This window comes from Ambystoma mexicanum, chromosome 13 (genome assembly GCF_040938575.1).
Source record: "Ambystoma mexicanum isolate Mex_15411 chromosome 13, UKY_AmexF1_1, whole genome shotgun sequence".
Classification (NCBI taxonomy): domain Eukaryota; kingdom Metazoa; phylum Chordata; class Amphibia; order Caudata; family Ambystomatidae; genus Ambystoma; species Ambystoma mexicanum.
The window spans coordinates 371,628,913-371,651,319 of NC_090938.1; the positions used below are offsets into that span (position 1 = coordinate 371,628,913).

The window sequence follows — 22,407 nt, forward strand, 5'->3', positions numbered from 1 at the left end:
CTAATTGGAATTACTGGCATTGTTCTGTGTGGACTCATTGTAGCCCTAGACAACACAACTCTCACCCTTCCTCAGACTAAGCTTTGCCGCTCTGCTACCTTACCTTTATTGGGTTTTGCTAGCCTAAGTGTCTTTCTTCCCTGTTCGCCATAATAGGGTGGCCTCCCTGTTCCCCCACCTCCCCTACCCCGGCCGATTTTGGAAATCAATCTCAACAGTAAGTTAATCACCAAACATACAGTACCAACATATGTACATTCACATCTAGGTACTTGGGCTACAGAGCACCAACACCTTACTTTAATGATGTGTTATTTATATAGCACCTTAATCCAAAGCGCTTAAACACAGAAGGATCAGAATTTTTTATAACACTGTAGTATAGTAAAGTAAATGAAGTAAAAGGCAAAGTTAAGTAATGCACATATATGAGAACTAATAGGTAAAATAAAGGAGTGTGAAACACAACACACACCCTTTTGAAAATAAGGCCCTATACTTTAAAAGTCCTTCCCTTGCTAGAACAGTTGGGGCCTAGTGCCCTTAAAGGCAAAAGTACAAATTGACCCCTTTGAAGCGTGCTATCAGTCTGTTAGGTAGGCTGAACAAATGTTGGCAAAGCCAGTCGGCAGTTGTGTCTTAAGAATTAAGAACAAAGGAAGCAAAGTTCTTAGGAAATACTCTCCCAATTCCACCACCTTAGGAGAATCCCTGGAGGGGGATATTGTCCAGAACTGTACAGTTCACAGTCAGACAATTGAGAGATAGGACTTTGCGCCTGTTAAACCCTATGGAACTAGGGGGTAGAAATTGGTATGTTAACTCACCCACTGTACTCTGATTTTCTCATGGAACACTTCTGGGGTGCCTGAATCTGCTGGGCCCACTTAGTGTCTTGGTTCCGTCTGCCACGGCAGGGTGAGGCCTCAGGATCCACAAGTCGAGGGTCTGTCGAGTCCCAAGTCTGAACTCGGGACAGCAACTGATACAGAGACGGAGCCCAGGCTTGACACCCCACCCTGAGAAGGGATCGAGGCTGGTTGTTTCCCCCGGTCAAAGCACCAATGAAGGCCTTCTGGAGATCAGCAAAGTAGCGGGCCTACACCAGGATGGTTAAAGACATTTCTGGTTGACTGCAACAACGAGTTCTGTGTCTTCAGCAGGATGCTTCTCCTCAAAGGGATCTTGGCTTCCATGATGATCTGAAGAATGGCGGCAGAAGTCCACCTTTCATCCTAAATTAGAGCTGGAGTCGCTCCCGAGACCACTGATGGTAAGGATCCACACCAATGAAACGAGCAGGGGCTGACCAACCATGGACAGTCTCGGGCCACAACATCTGCCCAGCAACAGACACACGTTAGCCATGATGTAGATTGGGACCAGGCTTTCCCAGCCACCACATCCTGCCACAAATGCACACACAGCCGCTTTGCATGGGAAAGTGAAGGCTTTGCCTGAGAGAGGGATTACCATATATGGCACATCCAGTCCTGGGAGGGCAGAAAGAAAGCCAAAATACAAGATGGCCAAACAAGGTAAAATCTTGCGGTACTCTCAAAGGCATTAAGCAGTAAATTGCAAATATGCTCACGACAATGTAGAAAAATATCATTGAACACCAGCCCGTACAGGACATATAACCATAAAGTTACTAAAAACAAAAGAGAAAGGGATACAATCTATCATCACTACACTTCACTGTAAGGTGATGTGTGTAGTGTAACACAAAGAAGCAATTTCGTAATGAGGGACAGATCAGTGCCCCAAAAAGATGAGCAAAGTAAAGTAAGGCAAGTAAATCAAAAACACTTTACTTACCTTCAAAGGTCACTTTAGGTTCAAAACAGCAACACAGTTGGGGGTTGCACAGATGTATTTTATGTGACAAGGTCACTAATCTGACCTTGTTGAAAAGGAATAGGAATCCCTCTCAGGCTGGAGCGAGAGGCCTAGCAGGGTGGAAGCCAGAGCCAGGCCTACCCCCGGGGCGGGGGAACGGGCTGTGGCAGTTGAGAAGGCCCAATTCCTGTGCCCTCCCCAAGTCACTCTATTTACATGAACAGTGCCACTTTGTATCATCCCATGCCTATTTAAACAAATGCTTGCCAGTCCGTTTCTGGTCATTCCAGGGAACCACAAACATCAGAAGCCTGGTTGGACCATCCACAAGACTGTAACCATCAGACCCTCCAGACATACCATTCCAGTCGTCTTGATTTATCTGATCTGTGGAGAGGAGAACAGCCAAGCAAAGCAGCAGAGAATCTGCATTGCTGCAGGGAACTCGCGCACGGCTGGAGCTCTGCAGCATATTTCACGCTCCGGCTGCAACCATGGATGCCCGCAAGAGAGCTTTTTTTACAACAGTGTCGCAGAGCGGCTCATTGTAAAACCCAAACTCCATTGTCCGTCCCCTATATGTTCTCTGTATTTAGCCGTGGCACGGCTCTCTGTCGTGGACAGCAACATTCCCTAATGTGGGCTGACAACTTTGTGCCACGGCGTACCTACACAGCAAAAGGGAGCATATGTATTTGTCATACGTTACAACCCTTGTAGCTCCTTGTGTGTGGGCAAGCTAGGGCAAAATTGGTTATGGGCAGAAAGCCAATGAGAGAAGGAGTGGGAGGATAAGTAGGGGGACAGGAAACGGGAAAGTGTGAGTTATTCGGATGAGGTTGGAGGAGGAGATAGCATACCAAGAGACCAGCAGAGTGAAAGACCATCAACTGGAGTGTGGAGGAGTTTTGGAAAACCCTGACGTATTGCTTGATGAGAGCAAGTGGTACTATATTGTGAGTGTGCTGTGAGAAACCCGAAGGTGTCTCAACCGCTGGTCCCCAGAGATCTGCTGTCCAGGTGGCCAGGACACGCCAATTGCTATTGCATCCAGTTGCTGGGGGTGGACCAGTGGGGGAGGATCACCTGGATGAGGGGATCTTCGGGGAGTGGAAGTGGGACACCGAAGGTTGAGATGCTGCCCCCTTCCCATTAACACCCGTTCCCCATCCTACCTCTCAGGATATGTAGAAGGTCAACCCCCCACCCTTTCCAACACAAAAAGTCTCTTAGGCCATGAAAGACAACGGACTAACACCAGAGCCTGCCATGTCCCAATACAAGGGTCAGGCAATTGACAATAACTATACACATCTGATGGCCCTTTCACTTCCCCACATGGATAAAAGGCAGAGCACGAAAACACATTTCGAGCAAGGCTGAATGCACAAGGAATCTGCTATTCCAGACCGGCAGTTCAAACAGAGGAGAAAGGCAGCGAGACCTGAAAGGACAAGGATGGAATTGCCCTTGCCCTTTTCAACTCAGACCCGCAAAGCCTCCGAAAGAGAAATCATAAAACCGGGGAATCCAGCTGGTGTGTGGTGTTTCAGATGTCAACGGTGCCGGAGCCCTCCCGCACTGATGACCAAAGCTGGGAGACGCGCATGCTACAGTGGTACCGTACTTGACTCCAGAGGCAAGAAACGCCAATGGGTTCAGCACAGCCGGTGAGTCGGAGAAAGAGCTGATGGAAAACCAGACTGTGTTGAGCCCAAGGTTGCGAACAGCAACATTGTATGAACATTTGACCAAAGAACTTGTCTGTGAAAGCTTGAAAGAAAGTCTACTGAAGGACCAGCTGCAGAGTGGTCGGACGCCACGTTGGTGCCCTTTCGATGGACTCTGGCAGGTCCCCTTTGTTGAAACTACAAGTACCCGGAGGCCCTAGGAGAAGTTGGCGTGAGGAGTCAGAGGGGTCATACAAGAGTCGAGTCAAAGCCCTTGTACAATCGAAAGTCTCTGACACATTGGCAAGAAGGAGAGGAAAGGGAAGTGAAACCTGCATAGTGAGAAAGCCAAGTGAACTGTGTATTTGGTAAATGGGAACCCGGCTGAGGGATGCCTGCGAATTGGGGTGAACAGTAATACACTCGTGAACATTGTGTCAACAAGAGTGAACCCGGCTGGGGGTTGTCCACAGTGAATGGTTTTAAAAAGACATTGAGACACTTGAACGTTACATTGTGAATGAAAGGCCGTAGTGAACCTGCCAAAGGGAGGCCCATGTTGTATGAGGCATCAGAGCCCGGCAGAGGGGGATCCTAAGGCGAAGAGTAATCGCCCCATGAAGATTTATTGAAAGAACTTTTGTGTTTGTTGATTATAACACATCCGGTTCTCTGAGGCAAGAGACTTTATGTGAAAGAGACTTGGCCACAGAAGGCCCTGATATTTTGGAAACTAACTGTAACCTCATGCTGGTGAAGGCCCAGAAGTGTACTGTGCTCAGGCGTCCCGACCTTGTTCCGTGCTAAAAACGTGGGGGAGAGACCCCAGCCATACTATCTTGACTTATCATATTGCAAACCGTTCTTTCTTTTCTGATGAATATTATCCCACACCATTTTGTAACTTAGCGGTAAGTATTGGCAATAGGTTTTTTAGTATAGGCCCTTTTTATTTGACAAGACGCCACTAGGACTACCTTATTATTATTTGATGGTCATAGCTTGCTCCCATCTTAGATTTACGTTAGATTAGGCGTTTTTTGCACACATTTATACAGTTTAATAAACACAGTTGAACCGTGATAATTTGTTTGTCTTTACTGTTGCCACCATGAGTTCCTTACATTGCATTCAAGGTGAATGGGTGAGAATAGTAGAGGCAGTATAGAGCGTCCCGGGGGGATAGCTCAGCGGCAACGTGCAAGACTACACAAAGCAACACAGGTTCGATCCCCGGGTCGGCGCTTAGAAACCTCTGGGTGTTTAAGCGCGTCATAAATACGCAACTAAGACAAAAACAATTACGCAACTAAATAAAACAAAAAAAATAAAATTCCTGTAACAGCGCCTCGATGCCTGCGGGCTGTGTGAGCGCTTTAAACATGTAAAATGAGTGGAAAGTGATGAAAGAGTGAAAGTAAAGGAATATGACTGAGAAGAAGGTAGGGAGGATGAGTAGTGGGGTGAGTAGTCTCAGTGTGTAGATGGGAGAGTAGTGGTACTGTGGAGAGGAGAGTTGTATTTGTGTGGAGTGGGGAGAGTAGTAGTGTTGGTGGGAGGGTAGTACATTGAAGAGGCTTAGGAGAGTGTAGGAAGTAGCAACATCGGAGGCTGGATGGAGGTGGCAGAAGGAGAGAGAAACAGCAACAGTGAAAGGCGCAGGAGAGAAGGTAGGTGGAGTTGTCAAGAGGAGAGTAGCAGTAGGAAGGAAGTGTAATAGAGAGACATTGGGGAGGAATATCGGGGTGTGACATGAAGAAGCCTGAGTTGGGCTTGAGTGTCTGAAAGACACAGCCCTTCAAACCCTTAAAACTAACCAGAATGGTACAGTAGGTTTAGACTAGGAGGCTGCAAAGGTAGATAAGGCAGATACAATGATATCCTTTAGGCCCTCTTTCAGCAATGTAGAGCCTTAACAGTAGGGATGACTAAACTCTACATACTAACCTGGGAAGTAGGGAAGCCTGGGCTCTGATTGGAAACTGGTTACAATAGACCAGATAGTGAGGAACGGCCCTTAGCACCCTAGCCTAGCGAGCCTTAGCACCTAGCATTTTAATAAAAAACATTGAACCATCTTATTTATTTTATTTATTGTATATTTGTAAGGCGCCTATACAACAAATGGTGTTTCAAGGCGTCACTAGACCAAAGGGGGGGGTAGTAGAGCAAGGGAGAAAGATAACACTAGCGGCCTACTAGGGCTTGTGACATTCGGATTATACAAGTGCAGTAACAAGAAGTGTGAGGGAGAGGGGGGTGGGGGGAAGCGCCAGGCTTTGCAAATGCGAAGGGGTGGGAAGGGAAGTGCAGGGTAAAGAGGAGAGTGTGCAAGTGAAGGGAGCATGGGGGAGGGCAACGGGCTAGATGAGTGCAAAGGAGAGGCCAGGAGGGCAAGTGCCAGGGAATTGCATGAGGTGTAATTATTATTGTTTTATATAGGGCCTTAATCCAAGGCGCTTTACAGTTAACAACAAAAACACATCAAACATAGAACAGTAGAAGCAGTGACAGTAAACGTGAATCAAACCATAACATCGTTATGTAGAACAATTTGCATATGAAGGAGAGGAGGGGGGGTGGGAAAGGAAGGAGAAGGAAAGAGTAATGAGTGAAGTGAGCAATAGAAAGAGAGGAGAGTTTAGGAGGGACGGGAAAAGAGGAAGGGAACTAAGAAGGAGAGAGGGGGGAGAGTTTCAAGGAGGGGAGTGAAGAAGTGATTTCAATGAGGAGTGGAAGAGGGAATAGGTGGAGGAGGAGCGGATAGAAAGAGATAGGGAGTCCCTGTGTAAGGGGGCAATGAGCTGAAAGGAGCAGAAACGAGAAGAGGCACAAGGTGGTGGGGGAACAGAAAGTAAGAAGATATCAGCAGAACGAAGGGAGCGAGAGGGAGTATAGAATGAGAGGAGAGGTAAGGAGGGGCAAGGTCATGAAGAGATTTAAAGACGAGACAAAGGAAATGAAATTTAAGTTGGGAGTGGAAAGGAAACCATCCTAGGTAAGAGAGTGAGTTGGAGATGGATGTAAGTGTGAGTCCACATGCTAAGTGCGAGGAGGGGGTGGCAGGAAGGGGGTGCCTGGCACCTTGTAGAACTCGGGGTGAACCAGGCAACCAGTCACTGCAGCAGACGGATATTCGCAGGGGAGGGGGCCAGGGAAGGAATGCAAGAAAAGGAGGGTCTTGAGCTTCTAGAAACTTAAGGAGATCTGGCTCAAGCCTGAGAGGGGTAGGGAAACCATTCCAGAGGGAGGCTCCTGCGGATGAGGGAGATCTACCCCCCACTCTCTGCTTACGAAGCGTCTGATCTGCAGCGAGTTGGAGTTAGAAGACAAAAGGTCTCTAGCAGTGAGGTATTTAGAGAGAGAGAGTTGGATATAGCGCAGTCCAAGGCCCCAGAAAGCCTTTTGGATGATGCAGAGGGTCTTTAATTTGATCCTCGCAGCAACCAGGAGCCAGTGGAGAGATTTTAGAGCTGGAGAGATGCGGTCCCTGGGCTCGAGGCCAAGGATAAGTCTTGCAGTCCTATTCTGGATTGGTTGAAGGGGGCGAAGGGAGGATAAAGGAAGTTTGAGGAAGAGGCTGTTGCAGTAATCCAGACTAGAGAGGACCAGAGCTCTGGAGACATTGAGTTTTTGGGGGAAGGTGAGGAAAGGGAAAATATATCTGAGGAGGTGCAGCTGATAGAGGGACTTCTTGACAAGGTCCGCAATGTGAGGAGAGAGAGAGAGGAGTCAAAAATGACACCAACATTTTTTGCCTCACGAGGGTGGGGACAGCCCATGAAGGGCAGTCGGAGGGAAGGAGGGAGCAGGGTTCCCAGCAAGAAGGATCTCGGTCTTACTGGCATTAAGGCAGAGATCATTGGCAGCACACCATGCCTGAATAGTAGTCAGTCAGGGATGAGCGAGGAGGAAGAGGAGGCAGTAGAGGGAAACTTGAAGGAGAGCTGCCTGTCATCTGCATAACACTGGAAGTGATTAGAGAAGGAGGAGATCAGATGGGCCAGACGGGCGAGATGGATGTTGAAGAGCCACAGCGAGAGGATATAGCCTGGAGGCACGCTGCAGGTGGAAAGGGTGATATGGGAGAAAAAAGGGCCCAGTTGAACCTGGGAAGGACAGTCGGAGAGGAATGACGTTAACCAGTCAAGTGCCAAGGGTGTCACAGAGACGGTTAATCGGGGTGGCATGATTGACCGTGTCGAAGGCAGAGGAAAGATCCAGAAGAATAAGAACGGATGGAGAGTTGGAGTCGAGATTTGAGAGCAAGTCTTCACTGGTGTTCAGTAGAGCAGTTTCCGTGCCTCTGGCTGCTCTGAAGCAAGACTGGTGGTCATGAAGACAACCAACAGATTCAGTGTGTTAGCTCGGTTGAGAGATGACCAGCTTCTCCAGGAGTTTGCCCAGGAAGGGGGTATTGGAGTTAGGGCGGTAGTTAGCAGGAGAGGAGTGGGTCGGCAGAGTGCTTTTTGAGGAGATGACGCACAAGGGAGTTCTTGAGGGGTAGCGGGAAGAAGCCAGTGGAAAAGGATGGATTGCAGAAATAAGCGAAGGCTGGCGCAAGGGACGCAATTTTGTCTTTGATGGTTCTGGACGAGCAGGGTAGCAGCTGTTTGGAGGAGACTTTCATAGAGAGGACTTGTCTAGATAGCTCATCTGGGCTATGGGGCGAGAAAGAAGAGAGTACTAGGGGACAAGGAAGGCCTACGAGGGGGTGGGGGGTTTGGAGGAGGGAGTGGAGTAGAGGAGGGTGAGGACACAATGTATGCGTGTTGTTAGTGGCCCCAGAGATGCAGACTTGGATATGGGCCCTCTTCTTTGAGCAGATGGAGAGTCTGTATTGCCTTTTGGGCAGGCATCAGGCCAGTCTTTCGGAGGATGTGCCTGACGCCTTCCACTTTGTTCAGCAACTCTGCACTTGATTTTCAGAGACGCTAGGTCAGAGTCATACCAGGTGTTGCGCTTGGAGGCAGGCTTCATGCAGATCCTCATGACGGGGGCAAGGATGTCCAAAGTGTTGGTTCTCGAGAGATGAAGATTAGCAAGGGCAGAATCAGTGTGGTAGTCCGTGAGAGGGGGAATGAAAGTGGCAGCAAAATCAGCAGCTGACACACTCTTCATCGGTCGAATGATGGAGAAGGAGACTGACAGTGCAGGCAGAGACTTAGCTGAGGCACCTAAGAGATCCAGGTTAGAGGACAGGAGAGCATGGTCTGACCAGGAGAAGTGTAGTGAAGAGGGTTGGAGATGGGGATGTCTGAGATAAGTGCATCCAAGGTATGTCCGGATGAGTGCATTGGACCGGAGGGATGAATGGTGAGGGAGAGAAAGTCACAGAGGCTGCGCAAGAGTCTAATAGCCAAATCGGGAGAGTCAAGGTGAATATTGAAGTCTCAGAAGAAGAGAAGTTTGGCGGTGGGGGATAGAAAAGAAAAGGGGAGATCAGACCACTGTGATAGGAAGAAGGCGACCGGACCAGAGGTCCTGTAGATGGTGGTGCGAGTCAACAAGCAGTGACAGAGCTGGCAGTGAACCACGTCTAAGTAAGGCGAGAACGTCAAGGTCAAAGTCTTCAAGAAGGAGAAGGATATCAGACTAGTGTTTAACAGCATAGCAAGCGTTGAGGGTAGCTAAGTGAAGCTAGTAACCCCCTTTTAAAAGTAGGAAGGGTGTGGGGGGAGAGAGAAAGAGAGAGAGACAGATACAGAGACAGAGACAAAAAAAACCTGAACAAAGCACAATGAACTCACCAGGATCTGGTGCAGAACATCAGCCAGGTCAGAGCGGGTTATTTCAGAGCTCCAGCAACAGAGGAGGAAAGTGACAGCTGGGGGAACAGACAGCTTATAAGCGAGGCAAGGGCAGACGAATCAGGAGCACGAGAGGGACGTCTGGTGGAGAGAGTCAAGTGGAAGGTTTTAGATGCAAGAAGGGGGGGCATTGGATCCCTGGGGGCAGGGTGCAATACCAGGCCCCTGCACAGAACCGGTTCTCCCCAAACAACAAGACGCGTGCCTACTCCAGCACCAATCTTGAAAGCAGCGCCAACCCACTGCGCACACAGGGCTGCAGACAGTAGGTGATTCACTACTTTCAGCCACCAGGACTCTAGGGGGGGTGGGATAACCATCCACTTGCCACGAAGTGACAACTCCTGACTACAAGGATGTGCGCTGCAGCCAACTCTGTGATTAATAAAAAGGAACCACAAATTCCACAAGGCAGCTCACTGTGTATGACACTGAGCGCCTCACAGCAGTCAGACCTTTAACACTGCCTCTCATGAGCTCACTGAGGGGCAACGGCTCTTGGAGCAACATAGGAAGCACGGACCGACAGAGGATGCCCACACTGTGCCAATCTCATGAGCTGTTTAACAGTATCATGATCCTCTTTCCCAGCTTTCGGCCGAACAACAACCAACTCCACACAGTGCCTGCCTGGGTGTAGGGGTGTTGAAAAGATCCGGGACTACACTAATGTCAGGACTGTCGAGACTCTGGGCTAGCTACTCTTTTGGTTGTAGCTCCTGAGCTTCTATCTGGGGCTACAATCAAAAGATCTGGGGCTATAGCCCCCTGAGGACCCCCCTAGCAACACCTCAGCCTGGGTGCAAACAACACAGGTTTCACAGTGAGTGGCATTTCCTTGGCACCACGGGCCTCGCGTGACTCCACTAATCCTCTGAAGCCGGTTTTCATTGACCGCTCCCAGTAAATTCACTCCCGGCGATCTAGAGACACAGAGTGCCACTCTGTTTTATACTCACGCTTCCCGACACAGTTTCCTTGCCGCCTCTTTCCTTCCCGCTCACGCGTGTACAGTCAATTTGTCTCTGCAACGCTTCTGATGGTAATGGTCAAACTGCGTCAGAGTCACTGCAGTGAGCAACCCAATTCAGGCCCAGTACCTTTGCCCACTGGTCGGCCTCTACTGCAGTGCGGATGCCATCTTTGGGCAGTGGCGTGTTCTTTAGGCCATCTGTGAGAAGATATAAGGAAAGCGGCAACAAAGCAAATCTTTCCTAACTGCCCCAATGTTTACCAAAAACAAACAACCGACCTACTGTTTAAATGTGAGGTGATATAATCACACTAGGGCAGTGGTAGTCTAACTTTTTAAAATGCTAAACCCAACTCTCCCACCCCCCAACACACCTCCCCCGAGTAAACCTATTGTTTCCGGGCTCCCCCACAAGCTAAAACTTCTTACGTTTTAAATTAGATGGGTATATTGTCTATTAAAAGGAGTTACTGTAATCCCTTTTTAATGAGCGTCACCCCCACAAGACATCCTCTGGGCCCCGTCGGAGGGCCAGCCCCAACAGTTTGGGGAAGAAATGTAGTGCTTGAGGACATCCCTAGAACTGGGCACCTTAGGGGCAACCTACTACCCATATACCTTTTGGTACGGTAAAAAAGGGCAAGTATGTTAAGGGGCCATCAGGAGCTCTGGCCACCAAAATGAAGTCAAAAGTCAGTGATCTAAAAAATAAATAAAGGGAAAGCCTCAAATGTGGCCCTACAATCAACCCAAAATAAGAATTCTGTCTTAAAACACAACTAGAAAGAGAGAAAGAGACATAGAGGGGGTGGGGGGCAGAGAGAGACGCACAGTGCAAGATCTGATCATCATCTGGTACACCGGGTACAGTTAGTCTTAGTATAATGTTTAACGGTTCTATGTCCGTTCATCGACAGTATATTTTTCGATTAATTTATTTTGTCCCAAAAAAGCCATCCAAAAAACTCATCGAATTCTTGTGTAAAAATGTGGAGATGTACCAGCCCCTGTTACTATTAACGCAACCCCCAAACGTGCCGATCTCTTTTAACCCTCATCTATCCCCATATATATTTCGATGTGTTTTTTCGATTACATTTTTTCAGCAAAAATTCAATTGAAAAAACTGTCAATGAAAGGACATAAAGCCTTTTTAACAGCCAGAAATTATGTAACAAAGGCATCCAGTTTTGTGATCTAAAACCACAAAACACGAAGTCTCAAGCAGTACTTTAAAGAAGGTGTACGCTACCATTAGAAATTTATTTATTTATTTATTTATTTGGTCATGGCTCCAAGGATTTTCCCTAAACGTCATTAAGACTTCTGTTTCCGCTTCTAGAGTTCATTGTCACCGTTCCCTAACTGCCAGTTTTGACATCTGGACCAGACGTACTGGCATGTGGTGCAATTATAGACTACTGCTGAAGATGGAGAACCATAAAGGGACCGATTAGCCATCCGTTCAAACATTGTTAATTTGTTGAACTGGTGGGATGAGATTATGGAAAGGATCTAGTTGGGATCCAGCCACAGTCTAAAAAACAATGCAATAATGATTTGGTTTAATGAAATGGCAGATTGTAAGACAATACCTAAAGTTGAAAAAACTAAATGAAAATATCAGTTTCCATTATTAAATGAATTCTTCTGAGATATAATGCCTTTTTCTTTTCTTTGCAGGGGTCGAGTTTGGTGCCCGAATGATCACCATCGAGGGAAAAGCCATCAAGTTACAAATCTGGGACACGGTGAGAGAGGGAAGCTGTATCTGCGTGGCACATAGGCCCTCTCAGCTCCTCCCGCAGTCACATTTGCTGTCACAGATAGAACAAGAATCACTCCAACTCAATGAGGCGTTCAAGGGTTTTTATAGAATCCTAAATGAGCCCTAGGACCCTCCCTCTCTCTCATTTTTATGAAACTCCTCCCTAACCCCGGCATCCTTAACGCCCAGATTTGTGCTGCCAGATATTGACCCCCTCGTGTCTGAAAGCTGGCTATTACTTATGATAGCTTCCTAGATGTCATCTGTCTAGGCTTCCTCTGGAACCTTTTAACTGTCCCTACTCTAACCAAGTTTTAGAAATCTACAGGGCTAGGGGATTTGTCTTGCAGGCACCCGGTTGTATTCGTTGCTCGCTCCTGCCTCCTTTCCGTGTCTTCTCGCCACACTCGTCCTCAGTCTCCACCCCTCTTGGTTCTCTTGCATCTTCTCTTCTATCCTTCTGATATCACTCACTCTTTCTAGAACTTACCTTCACCCTTAGATGTTAATACTCCCTCACACTACTACTCCCTCCCTCATACTACTATTACTACTGCCACTACCCCCTCCTCCACACCACTACTTTTTCCTCCACAGTACTACAGTCACACTCAGTTGCAGTCGCTCCATACACTATCTATTCTATACACACTTGCCACACAAACATGCACGCTCGCAGAGCAGTACCACTTCTACTAAATAACATTACCTCACCTTTCTCACAAGTCGCCTCCACACTCCTGCTGGTCGTCCACCTCATCTCACATCAATCGAATAACCCGAACTTCATGCTTCCTGTGGTCCTGTTCTACATCCTACCCCTTCAGAGGATTGGCCCCCCTTTCCATGGTCAATCTGGCTCTGTATTCCCCACCTGGGATGGTTTGAACAGGAAAAACATTAGAAAAAGAAGGCTCAGCCTCGAAGCCACCACAATGACTGCCTGAGAAGGGCAACGTTTGAGTTAGTCTTCCCGGTGATGCTTGCAAACATTTAGTCTGTGGGGGGAGTAATGGGAGTGTTCTGCGTTTACTCCCTGGTGGTCTAGGGGGACTTTCAGTTCTTGTGTGGGTTCACCAGTGCTTCCTTCCGCACCATACAGTTCCCTGCTCGTAAAACGGAAGCTCTTTGCTGCTGCATGCTCTCTCTCCGCCGCTTGAAGGCGCTAGTGTGTGCCAGTGCCTTGGCTTCTTCTGGGTTCCTTTTTTTGCCATGTCTGAATGCTGTTCAGGCTTTTCACTGTGTGGGGAGGGGGCAGGCTGTTGATGTCTCTGGTACGTCGCCAGCTTTGATAATTCTTTTAGTACATTTTCTCTACAACAAAAATAGAAAGACTGGCAAGCATCTGGTAATGGAGGTTGGTGTGGAATGCAGAGAAACATGATGGTACAAGATTTGGAGCCCTCTCGACTGATCCTGCCTGCAGTGTTCGGGCTGGCTCTGGGTTCCTCCTTAAACCTTCAAACCGGCAAAGGGGTTGGGGTGGTTCCCACTGTTAGTCAAAGTTTGTATGCAGTACCCTCTGGGACCACTACACACAAGTATGACTACAGGTGTAAGCAAAACCAACCTTTGGTATAAGTCTGTACCACACAGTTTTTGGTAGCGAGCTGAGCAGCCAGGCTTATCTCAAGAGGGAATGTGAGCTTGTAAGGGTGTTACACAAAGGTCTACAATGACAAGTATTCAGATACACTTATGCTCAAGGTTTCTTGGTAAAAAAAACTTCTTACTTTATTACACAATCGTTTATAAAGCATTCATTAAATGAGGCAACCATTATCACACACAAATATTACAATACTGATTACTAAGTAGTTGAGCTCCCTTGAAGTAGGAGCAAAAATGCATAAGTTGATAAAACGAATATTACTGTTACTTTAAAACAGCGCAAATAATTTGAGTTCACAAGAGGAGTTGATTCAATGCAATAGGTAGTCCAAAGTCAATGGGCTAGTTTCTTGTATAAGTAAAAACGGTTCTGGTATTTAAAAGGGAAAAGTCTTTGCCACGGTTCTTAGAAATAGTTAACGGAAGAAAAAGGTTTGTATGTCGGGTCACAAGCTGACTAAGCCTGCAAGTTGCCAAAGTTCCACAAACTTTTGCGGTGAGAGGTAGGTTCTCTCGGTCGGGTTTTCACGGTACCTTATTTTGAAGAAAAAGATGCAGCTGAAGACTTGTGTTCCTGGCAATTCCTGCAGATCTCGCTGTTCCTGAGCCTCAGTCCTGGGGACAAGAGGGAGGATGTCGGGGGACTCCTGCACTGCACATGGACGGATCAGAAAGCTGGCAAATTGGCAAATCTTCGATTCCGGTTGCTGTTCTTCAAGCACTCAAGCTGGTGTCCTTCTCCCTAGTTAATCCTAACCAGCTCCGAGAATGGTATCCAGGTGGTTTACGAGTTGATTGGTCCTACCAACTCAAAGGAAGAAGTCGTCCTTGAAGGGGCTTCTCTGTCGAGATGAACTTTGTGATTCGGACCTGCAGCAGGGCTTCACCGGGCAAACAAACGGTCCAGTAGTTGCAGCTGCTGTCCTCTTCCAGGTTGTCTTTGGTTCTTTCGTTCCAGTGGTTGACTCTGCCTTCCAAGCCAAGAGACTCACCTTTTGAACAGTTTTCTCCCTTTCATTCCAGCCTAGCTGCCACTAACCCAGCAGGGTGGCTGTCCTTGCTGGACAGTCAGCCAGCCAATCACGCCAGAGTGCATTTGGGTCTCCTAGGAGACTAAGCACAGCGAGATTCGCGCACCTGCCTCACTCCCTGCCCACCCCAGTCATTCAGACGCCAGAGGCGGTCTTCGGTCCTGAAGTCCGCCAAAGGCATAGAAACAAAGGGACCAAACCTAGTTTGGCGCAGAGACACAAACTCTAGAAGGACCTTTCCAAAAAGAAATGGCGAAAAAAGAAGACCGGGACATGTTGAAACGAAGGGGGTTTAGGCGCCATCTTGAAAAACATGGCTCCCATGATTTATATCTTCCGGTGTTCGCATTCGGGAAAAATCATGGTAGTTAATTGTAAAACTACTGCCACCAGCCATCTTGATAGGAAAGGGTAGCATTAGACTGCTACATAAGTTTCTAGACATAGGGGATACTAGGTAACCCCTCTGGCACTCTATTTTAAGATAGTGTGTGCTGGGTCTAGGAATTTAAAAAGACTAGAAAAGTCAATTTAACTTTACATTCTCTGGGAAACAGTAGTTTATCCCAGAGAAGGTATTTAAACATTGGGAAAGCCTGAAAGGCTTCCCAGTGTCACTGCACTGAAAGTGCTGTGACACACACATGAAAAGATGATGCCTATGGAGTTGTCTAAAACCCCATAACCAAAGAAAACAAGAGTAAAACACACACATTTAAAAGTTCAAAGTCCCAAAGTTTAGCAAAAGAGCTGGAGGACCCTAAGGTAGAGAGGAATTAGCACATTTATGAGAATTCTTCCTAACACCCACCGCCTCCAACAACATGAGGCACTGACCTTGAATCAGGCATCAACCTTACCTTGCTTCTTTGAGTGAGACAAGCTGTGAACTGGTAAAGTCGACCCCTGTCGGAAGCCACTGTGCTCTCTGGTCAAAGGACAATTAACCAGAGTTCAGAGTGACCCCAATGAGAAAAACTCCAGGCTTGGTGAGTAAAGCTCTCAAGGGAAGATGAACAAGGAGGTCAGCACTGGAAGGACCACAGGGGTCACCATGTTGATATTTCCAAGGCAGAACTCCCAGGAGACCGGGCAAGGTTGAATTTTAGAATCTGGCATGGTGGACAGATTTTAGGTTGGCGAACCTAGTTAGAGTGATCAGGGAACTCTGAGAAGTTTGCCAAAACCCAATAAAGGTACATGGACGAGGAGTCACGGCTTATTCTCAGGAGATTATTAGGGTCAGGGGCCCTTGATGAGCCAGCACAGTACTGCACACAGTAATACAGTTTAGACAGTCATGTATGTTAAGATGAATTTCTAATCTCGGACCTGGTGGACAGAGGTTTAGGAGGCCACCCTCGTTTTAGTGAAACCGGGTAACCTTCTGGACAAGCCAGACCAATTTAGGTAGCTTGAGTCTCTAAAGGGGTGAGAGTGGTCGGAAGCCCACAATGAGCGCACACAGCAATGAACCACAAATTACTCTTAGACTAGTGTATTTGAAAAATATCTATACTTTTATTGTCGGGTGGACCAATAGACATGAGTAACTTTAGCAATGCGAAAACAGTTATCACACAAAATCCTTAAACTATACAATTATATATGCATTACGTTTCCTAATGCACTAGAGTGGTAACATCTAGCCACAACCTGTAAAGACAGTGTTGAGTTAACACAGTTATAGCATTAGGCAATTCTTAGGAGTTCATTCCCTAACTTTTGAGTTTTAACCCTAAGAAGAGTGGAGCCTTGTGCTCAACAGTACAGTTGTGCGTAAAAAAAGCATGATCGCGCATGTTAAGCAAAAAGCGGGTCTTCTTGGGAGGGCTGTAGCAAGTCAGGAAGGGGCTTGAGGCGATAAAGGATTGGTTCCCACTATCCGAGTAGGCCCTGCCCTTGACGGCAAAGCAGTGTTCAAATGGTGAGAATAGCAAGGGAGCTCAGGCTAACCCAGCCAAGTTCGAATGCCTTTTAAGGGATACTCGTGCGTTAAAGGGATCAGTTGTGCCAGGGGACCACTGGTAAGTGATGCAAGTACTCACTGACCCTCGGCACATCCGGAAAAAACTTTGCCAGTTTAGTTGAGGTTGATAGTAGGTTTCAGTCCTGCAGTGCTCCAGTTCTCAGCAGCTGCAGAGGAGAACGATCGTCCGTGATGGGACCATTGCCTTTTCTCAGCTTCTGAACTAGGTATGAAGAAATGTCCGGTGCGGCAGGCTTCAGGGCACAGGAGAGCAAAACAGCAAGGGATCTACAGTGAACGTCACCAACAGGTATTGACGCAGGAATTGCAGATGCGGGCAGCATTACGCACTCTCCTAATTCAGGACCCAGAGGAGTTAGGCCTGTGAAATGTGGCGGGAGGATGCACGGCCACAAGCAAGCAATGTCCCAAGTGTCGGGTTTGCACTTGAGACAGCAGCGGTTCTGCGGGTTACCCTGAGGTAGATCTGAACAGTTCACTGGATGGCCCAGTAACATTTCCGAAGGGGCTTGCTCGGTGGGTAAGCAGGGGGCGCCGAGAGTAGTTGTTCCCACTAGTCCAAAGGGGTGAAGCGACCTGGCAGGCCTTCTTGATCAAAGAAGAAACAGGGGTCCGACTGGACAGCAGAGGACAAAAGGTGCCAAAACCTTCCAAAGTGTCTCTGCCGGTTTCACAAGCCCGCTTCTTTGTGCAGGAGGCTTGGCTCCTTCTGTAGTTCGGTGAGAACACAGGTGATCGACCTGGAATGGATGCAGAGCCCCCTTCTCTTATCCAAGATTAGCTTTGTGCCAAAATCAAGGACTTCTTTATTTTATTTATTTAAATTTATATAGCGCACAATGGCCCTGAGGCATCGTGGCGCTTGTTACAGAAAGCTTAGGATTACATCTTACACATGCAGCACTTGGTCAACATTCCCAAGGAGTACGACACAGGTGTACGTTCCTTGGTTACAGTGGAACATTGTGTTTGAAATAGAATGCTTGGTTACAATGGAGAAGTGAGTTTGAAGCGCATGCAGACAAATAAAGTTGGAGCATGTTAATTAAACAGTGGTTTTCAACATTTTGCGGAAGATAGTATATGAGTTTTCATTCCTGAGAGCGGTGGGAAGGGCATTCCAGTTCTTAGGTGCTAGGTGTTGAAAACTAGCACCGCCTGCTTTGGCTCTTTTGAATGAGGAAACGCAGATCAGGTTGGTGAGATGGGTTCTCTTAGGTATGGAGGAGGAAGGTGCATGTGGTGATCCTTTCGGATAGGTATGGAGGGGCCTTTAGTAACAGGCATTTGTGTGTAATAGCCAGTGTTTTGAATAGAATACGCTGTTTGACAGGCAGCCAGTGAGAGTCTTTCCTGGCTTGGGAAATGTGCTCACGCTTCGGAATGCTCAATGCAGCTCTTAGGGCATTGTTTTGGGTCACTTGTAACTTGTGTACATTTTTTGCAGAGGTGCTCAGAAAGAGGGCATTGCTGTAGTCCAGTTTAGTGCCGATAGTGGCTCTAGCAATGGATAAGCAGTTTTGAGTTGATCAGAACGGTTTGACTGCATTAATGATTTTGGTGGTGAGTGCAGCAGCGGAGGCTATGGCATTGACCTGAGGGGTCATGGAGAGGGTAGAGTCGATGTACACACCTAGTGTTTTTACTGCTGAGGAAACTTTGATGGTGGTGTTGTCTACGGTGAAAGTAATGTATTGTGGGGGGAGTTTGTTGAGGGTTTCTTTTGTGCCTACCACCAATATCTCTGTTTTATCCCCATTGAGACAGAGACCATTGGCTGCCATCCAGGTTTGAATGGCAGTGTCGATGTTGTTAAGGGAAGCCGTATCTTGTTCATAGATGGCAGTGAGGGGGATTAAGACTTGCGTGTCGTCGGCATAGTTGGTGTAAGCTATGTCACGACGATCAAGGTCATTAAACATTGGGAGGGTGAATATGTTGTAGAGGGTGGGGGCAGTGCAAGAGCCTTGGGGCACTCCACAGTGTATAGTGGTGGGAGGGGCACAGTCTGTCGGAGAAAACTCTAAGTCTTCCGCTAAGGAAGGATGCAATCCAGGCCGAGGCTTGTGGTGAGAAATGAGCTGCATTTTTTAGTTGTTTGCCGGGGATATCGTGGTTGACAAGGTCAAAGGCAGCTGACAGATCTAGTAGGAGTAGGAGGAGAGCAGGTTTGCCTTTGTCCATAATATCCCTAAATTTAATTTTTAAGTCGAGGAGGGCTGACTGTCCCGTGACCAGGGCGGAAGCCGGATCGTCTCTTCCTGAGAATTTTATTCTCTTCTTGGAATTGCTGGATTTGGATGTAGGCCACCTTGTCCAGAATTTTCAACAAGAATGGTACTGTGGTAATGGGTCTGTAGTTATTGGGTATTTCGGGATCAAGTGAAGGTTTCTTAAGTAGAGGGCGTACCCAAGCTTCTTTTAGGCTGTCCGGGACTGTGTTGAAGTTAAATGAGGCATTGATCAAAGTTTTGAGGAAGGGGGGCTAGAGTTGCTGCGCAGTCTTTGAGTAGTTTCGCCGGACATACGTCCCCTTTACAGTTGGAGGGTTTGATTTTATTGACGATTTCTATTACTTCAGGTATGGTAACTTCTCTGAAGGAGAAAGGTTTTTTTGAGTGTGTGATGGGCATGGAGTCAGGGAGGGGTGGAGATTGATATGTTTAGCAAGGTTTTTGTGGTGTTCACAGATCTTTTCCTGTAGGAGCTCAATTTTATTTATTAGAGCTGTTTGCACATCCGTGCACCAGGTTTTGTCTTTGACGATCTCTTGTGATTTGGTGGCTGGGGTGGACAGCTCTCTGAAGATGGCGAAGAGCTCTTCTGATTCGGATGTGGCATTAGTGATACGGTTGTTATAGGAGGAGGATTTGGCTGAGATTATAGCTTTTTTTTATAGTTAGCAGCAATGGATTTGTAGGCAGCTAGTTTGTCTTCATGTGGAGAGTTTAGCTATTTAGTCAGAGCTTTTCGTTTTTTTGTAAGCGGAGGACTTTGAGTTCCTCCGAGAACCAGGTGTTATGTTTTATTTTTTGGTCTTTTTTGTTCAGAAGTGGTATGATGGAGTCTGTGGCGTTAACCATTAAGGAGTTGTAGGTTTCCGGCTAGTACTGTAGGGTCGGAAGAGTTGAGGAGGTGCAGTGTGGGTGTGTCGAGATAAGGGAGGATATTTTCCTTTGTAAGGTTCTTGGCACTGCTTGCTAGTGCCGGGGGGATGGGGTTAGGATGTTTGGGTGTAGTGGTGCCAATTGGGATTAGGAAGTGAATGAGGTGATGGTCGGACCATGGAATGGGGGTGTTGGAGCTGACATCGCCTTCGCAGTTGTGATCTACTACCCGATCAAGGGTGCAACCTTTGCTGTGTGTCTGAGTAAGGTTTCTTTGCTGGAAGCCGAGCTCTGTAAGAGCTTGGGATAGAGCTTTGGCTGACCTGTCTTTGGGGTCATTGAGTCGCAGGTTGAAGTCACTTAGTACCAGTTTTTTGGAAGACATTTTGAGGTTTCACTGATGAGATGCAGGAGACTATCATGGAAATTGGCCATGGGACCTGGGGGGCGATAAACTAGGTGGATGTTGAGTGTGGATTTAGGTGAGGTGGCGATCTTGACTGTGAGAGAGTCTGTGTTCTCACTGAGATTTGAGGCAGTCTCATTTACAGGCAGTCTTTTACTATGAAGGCTACTCCTCCTCTAGTTAGGACTCTATCTTGTCTGTAGATCGAGTGTCCCGGAGGGACGGCTAGTGAGAGTGCGGATCCTGCAGCTTCGTGGAGCCAGGATTCGGTGATGGCCAGGATATCGAAGTCGAGATTGGTGACGAGGTCGAAGATTTCAGTGGCATGTGCAGGGACGGACCTAGCATTGATAAGTGCACATTGTAAGTGGGATGGGCCCTCTAGTTTAGGAATTTTGTTAAAACAGGGCGAGGTAGGCATGTTGCGCGTGAGTACTGTAGCATTTTTGGTGGTTGCGATGGGTTTGAGTCTGTTTTGATGGGCGTGTAGGGAGGGCTGTAGGAGGTGATGTCATAGTTGTAGAGGTAGCGATGGGTGTGCTAGGCAGTATGAGTGTAGGTTGAGTTTTGGTGGTCTCTGGTATGACTGATGCTGTAGGGGAGGTGGTGTGTTCAGGTGGGGCGTTGTTGGTAGAGGGTGCTTTCTGTGTGCGTAGCCTGAGAAGTTTGTTTCTGGCGCTAAGAGGTCTCGGGCATGTAGTGGCTGTGATGACCCGGAAGTGGTTGGCTAGCATGTTATGTAGCTGAATTGTAGGAGTGGCAGGTCGTTTGGTGTTAGCTGTGTTTGGAGATCTGCTGTGCAGTGTGTCGCAGTGCTGTTTTAGTGAAGATGGGGAGGAAGGGTGTGGGTGGAATGTTGTGAGGAGTAATGGGTGTGGTGTTCACTATTTTGCGCAATATCGCTTGCATGTTAGGTGTGGGAGCCATGGGAGTGGGAGCCATGGGAGTGGGAACCATGGTTCCGATGTGGGATTTGGTAGTGTATGCGTGTAAGTGATAGGATGGCGTGGTGTGTTGAATGCTAGAGTGGGAGAGAAAGGTTGCTGTGCCTATGGGCTGGGCAGAGGTCATAGCGTGGGATGGTGTCACAACCTTAAACCCTGGCCAGGGAACTCGGGGCCTCTGGCCCTCGCCACAGTATTTCTACAAGGCCCCAAGGGCCCAATCGTGCCCCTCTCGGGTGCCCTGGAGCCAGTCCTGGTGCCGTGGGGCCAGGCTGATGTGGCAGGTGAGGTTTCCATTGGGCAATGGACCAACATGGCTGCCCCCACAAGGATCGACGTGGAACTGCAACATGCTGTCTAGCATCCAGGGCGTGGCCCGCCCCGAAGGCACCTGGGATACCTGTTGGCTATTTAAACCACGCCCGAGTTGAGGCACGCGCTTCGTGTTATTCTGCTCTTGTAGCGTGACGTTCACTGGGTCCTGCTCAGAATCTTGGGCCTGCCAGGGCGAGAGAAGAAGAAGAACCACATTATTCATCCTTACCTGCCCTTCATCCTGCTCCTCTGTCAATCCGGAATCTTCCCTGGAATTTCGTTATCTTCCTCCAGCAACATCCTAGAGAGGAGAGGCGAGAAGAGGACAATTAGTAAGCGATCATCCATCTGCTCCATCGCCTCCAGGCTCCGCTTACTTACCAAGCTCTCCTGGAAGTCTACCGCCGTACGGGCCTCTTCCATCCGATGCCCTGTTTAAGTCCGGCCACATTCTTCCAGGAATCTTTCGGCAACCTGCAAGGAAAGACAGCACCGGATAACCTTATTCAAAGGACGCTCATAGCGGCGCGCTCAGCGCTTTCTTTTACCTTTTCCAGCTCAGCCCTCTATATCAGCTCGACGTCTCCATCACGCCTTCTGCATCAACAAGAAAGAAGGTGAAGGTCAACCGGGACAACTACAATTACGGACATTCATTCTTAATCAGACTAGAGATTTACCTCAAGAGTGGAGTCGCAGCCGGTCTGGACTCCCGGGCCACGCCAGTTAAATAACTCTGCGGAACGGTGCCCAGCTATGACGCGCCCCTGCTCAGCACGACAGGACGGAGAGTGCACCTTATCGAAACAGAAGGTGATAAAGGCTCTGGGGGAGTCGCAAGGGGAGCACGGGGAAGGTGGGCTCCTAGAGAGGGTGTTGTAGCTAAAACCGAACTCCGGTCTTCCAAAACAAGCCCTCAGCAGCACGAGTCCCCGGGGAA

At 48.0% G+C, this 22,407-nt stretch overlaps 1 protein-coding gene across 2 annotated transcripts in view; it reads left to right on the forward strand.

Moving 5' to 3' along the window:
• The window catches only part of RAB2B (RAB2B, member RAS oncogene family), a 635,145-nt gene that overhangs the window by 363,451 nt on the left and 249,287 nt on the right, over window positions 1-22,407 (forward strand). For both annotated transcript variants that reach the window (XM_069633906.1, XM_069633905.1), the window contains one exon: window positions 11,979-12,046. In XM_069633906.1, coding sequence (XP_069490007.1) covers window positions 11,979-12,046 — 68 coding nt within the window. The remainder of the gene's footprint in view (window positions 1-11,978; window positions 12,047-22,407) is intronic.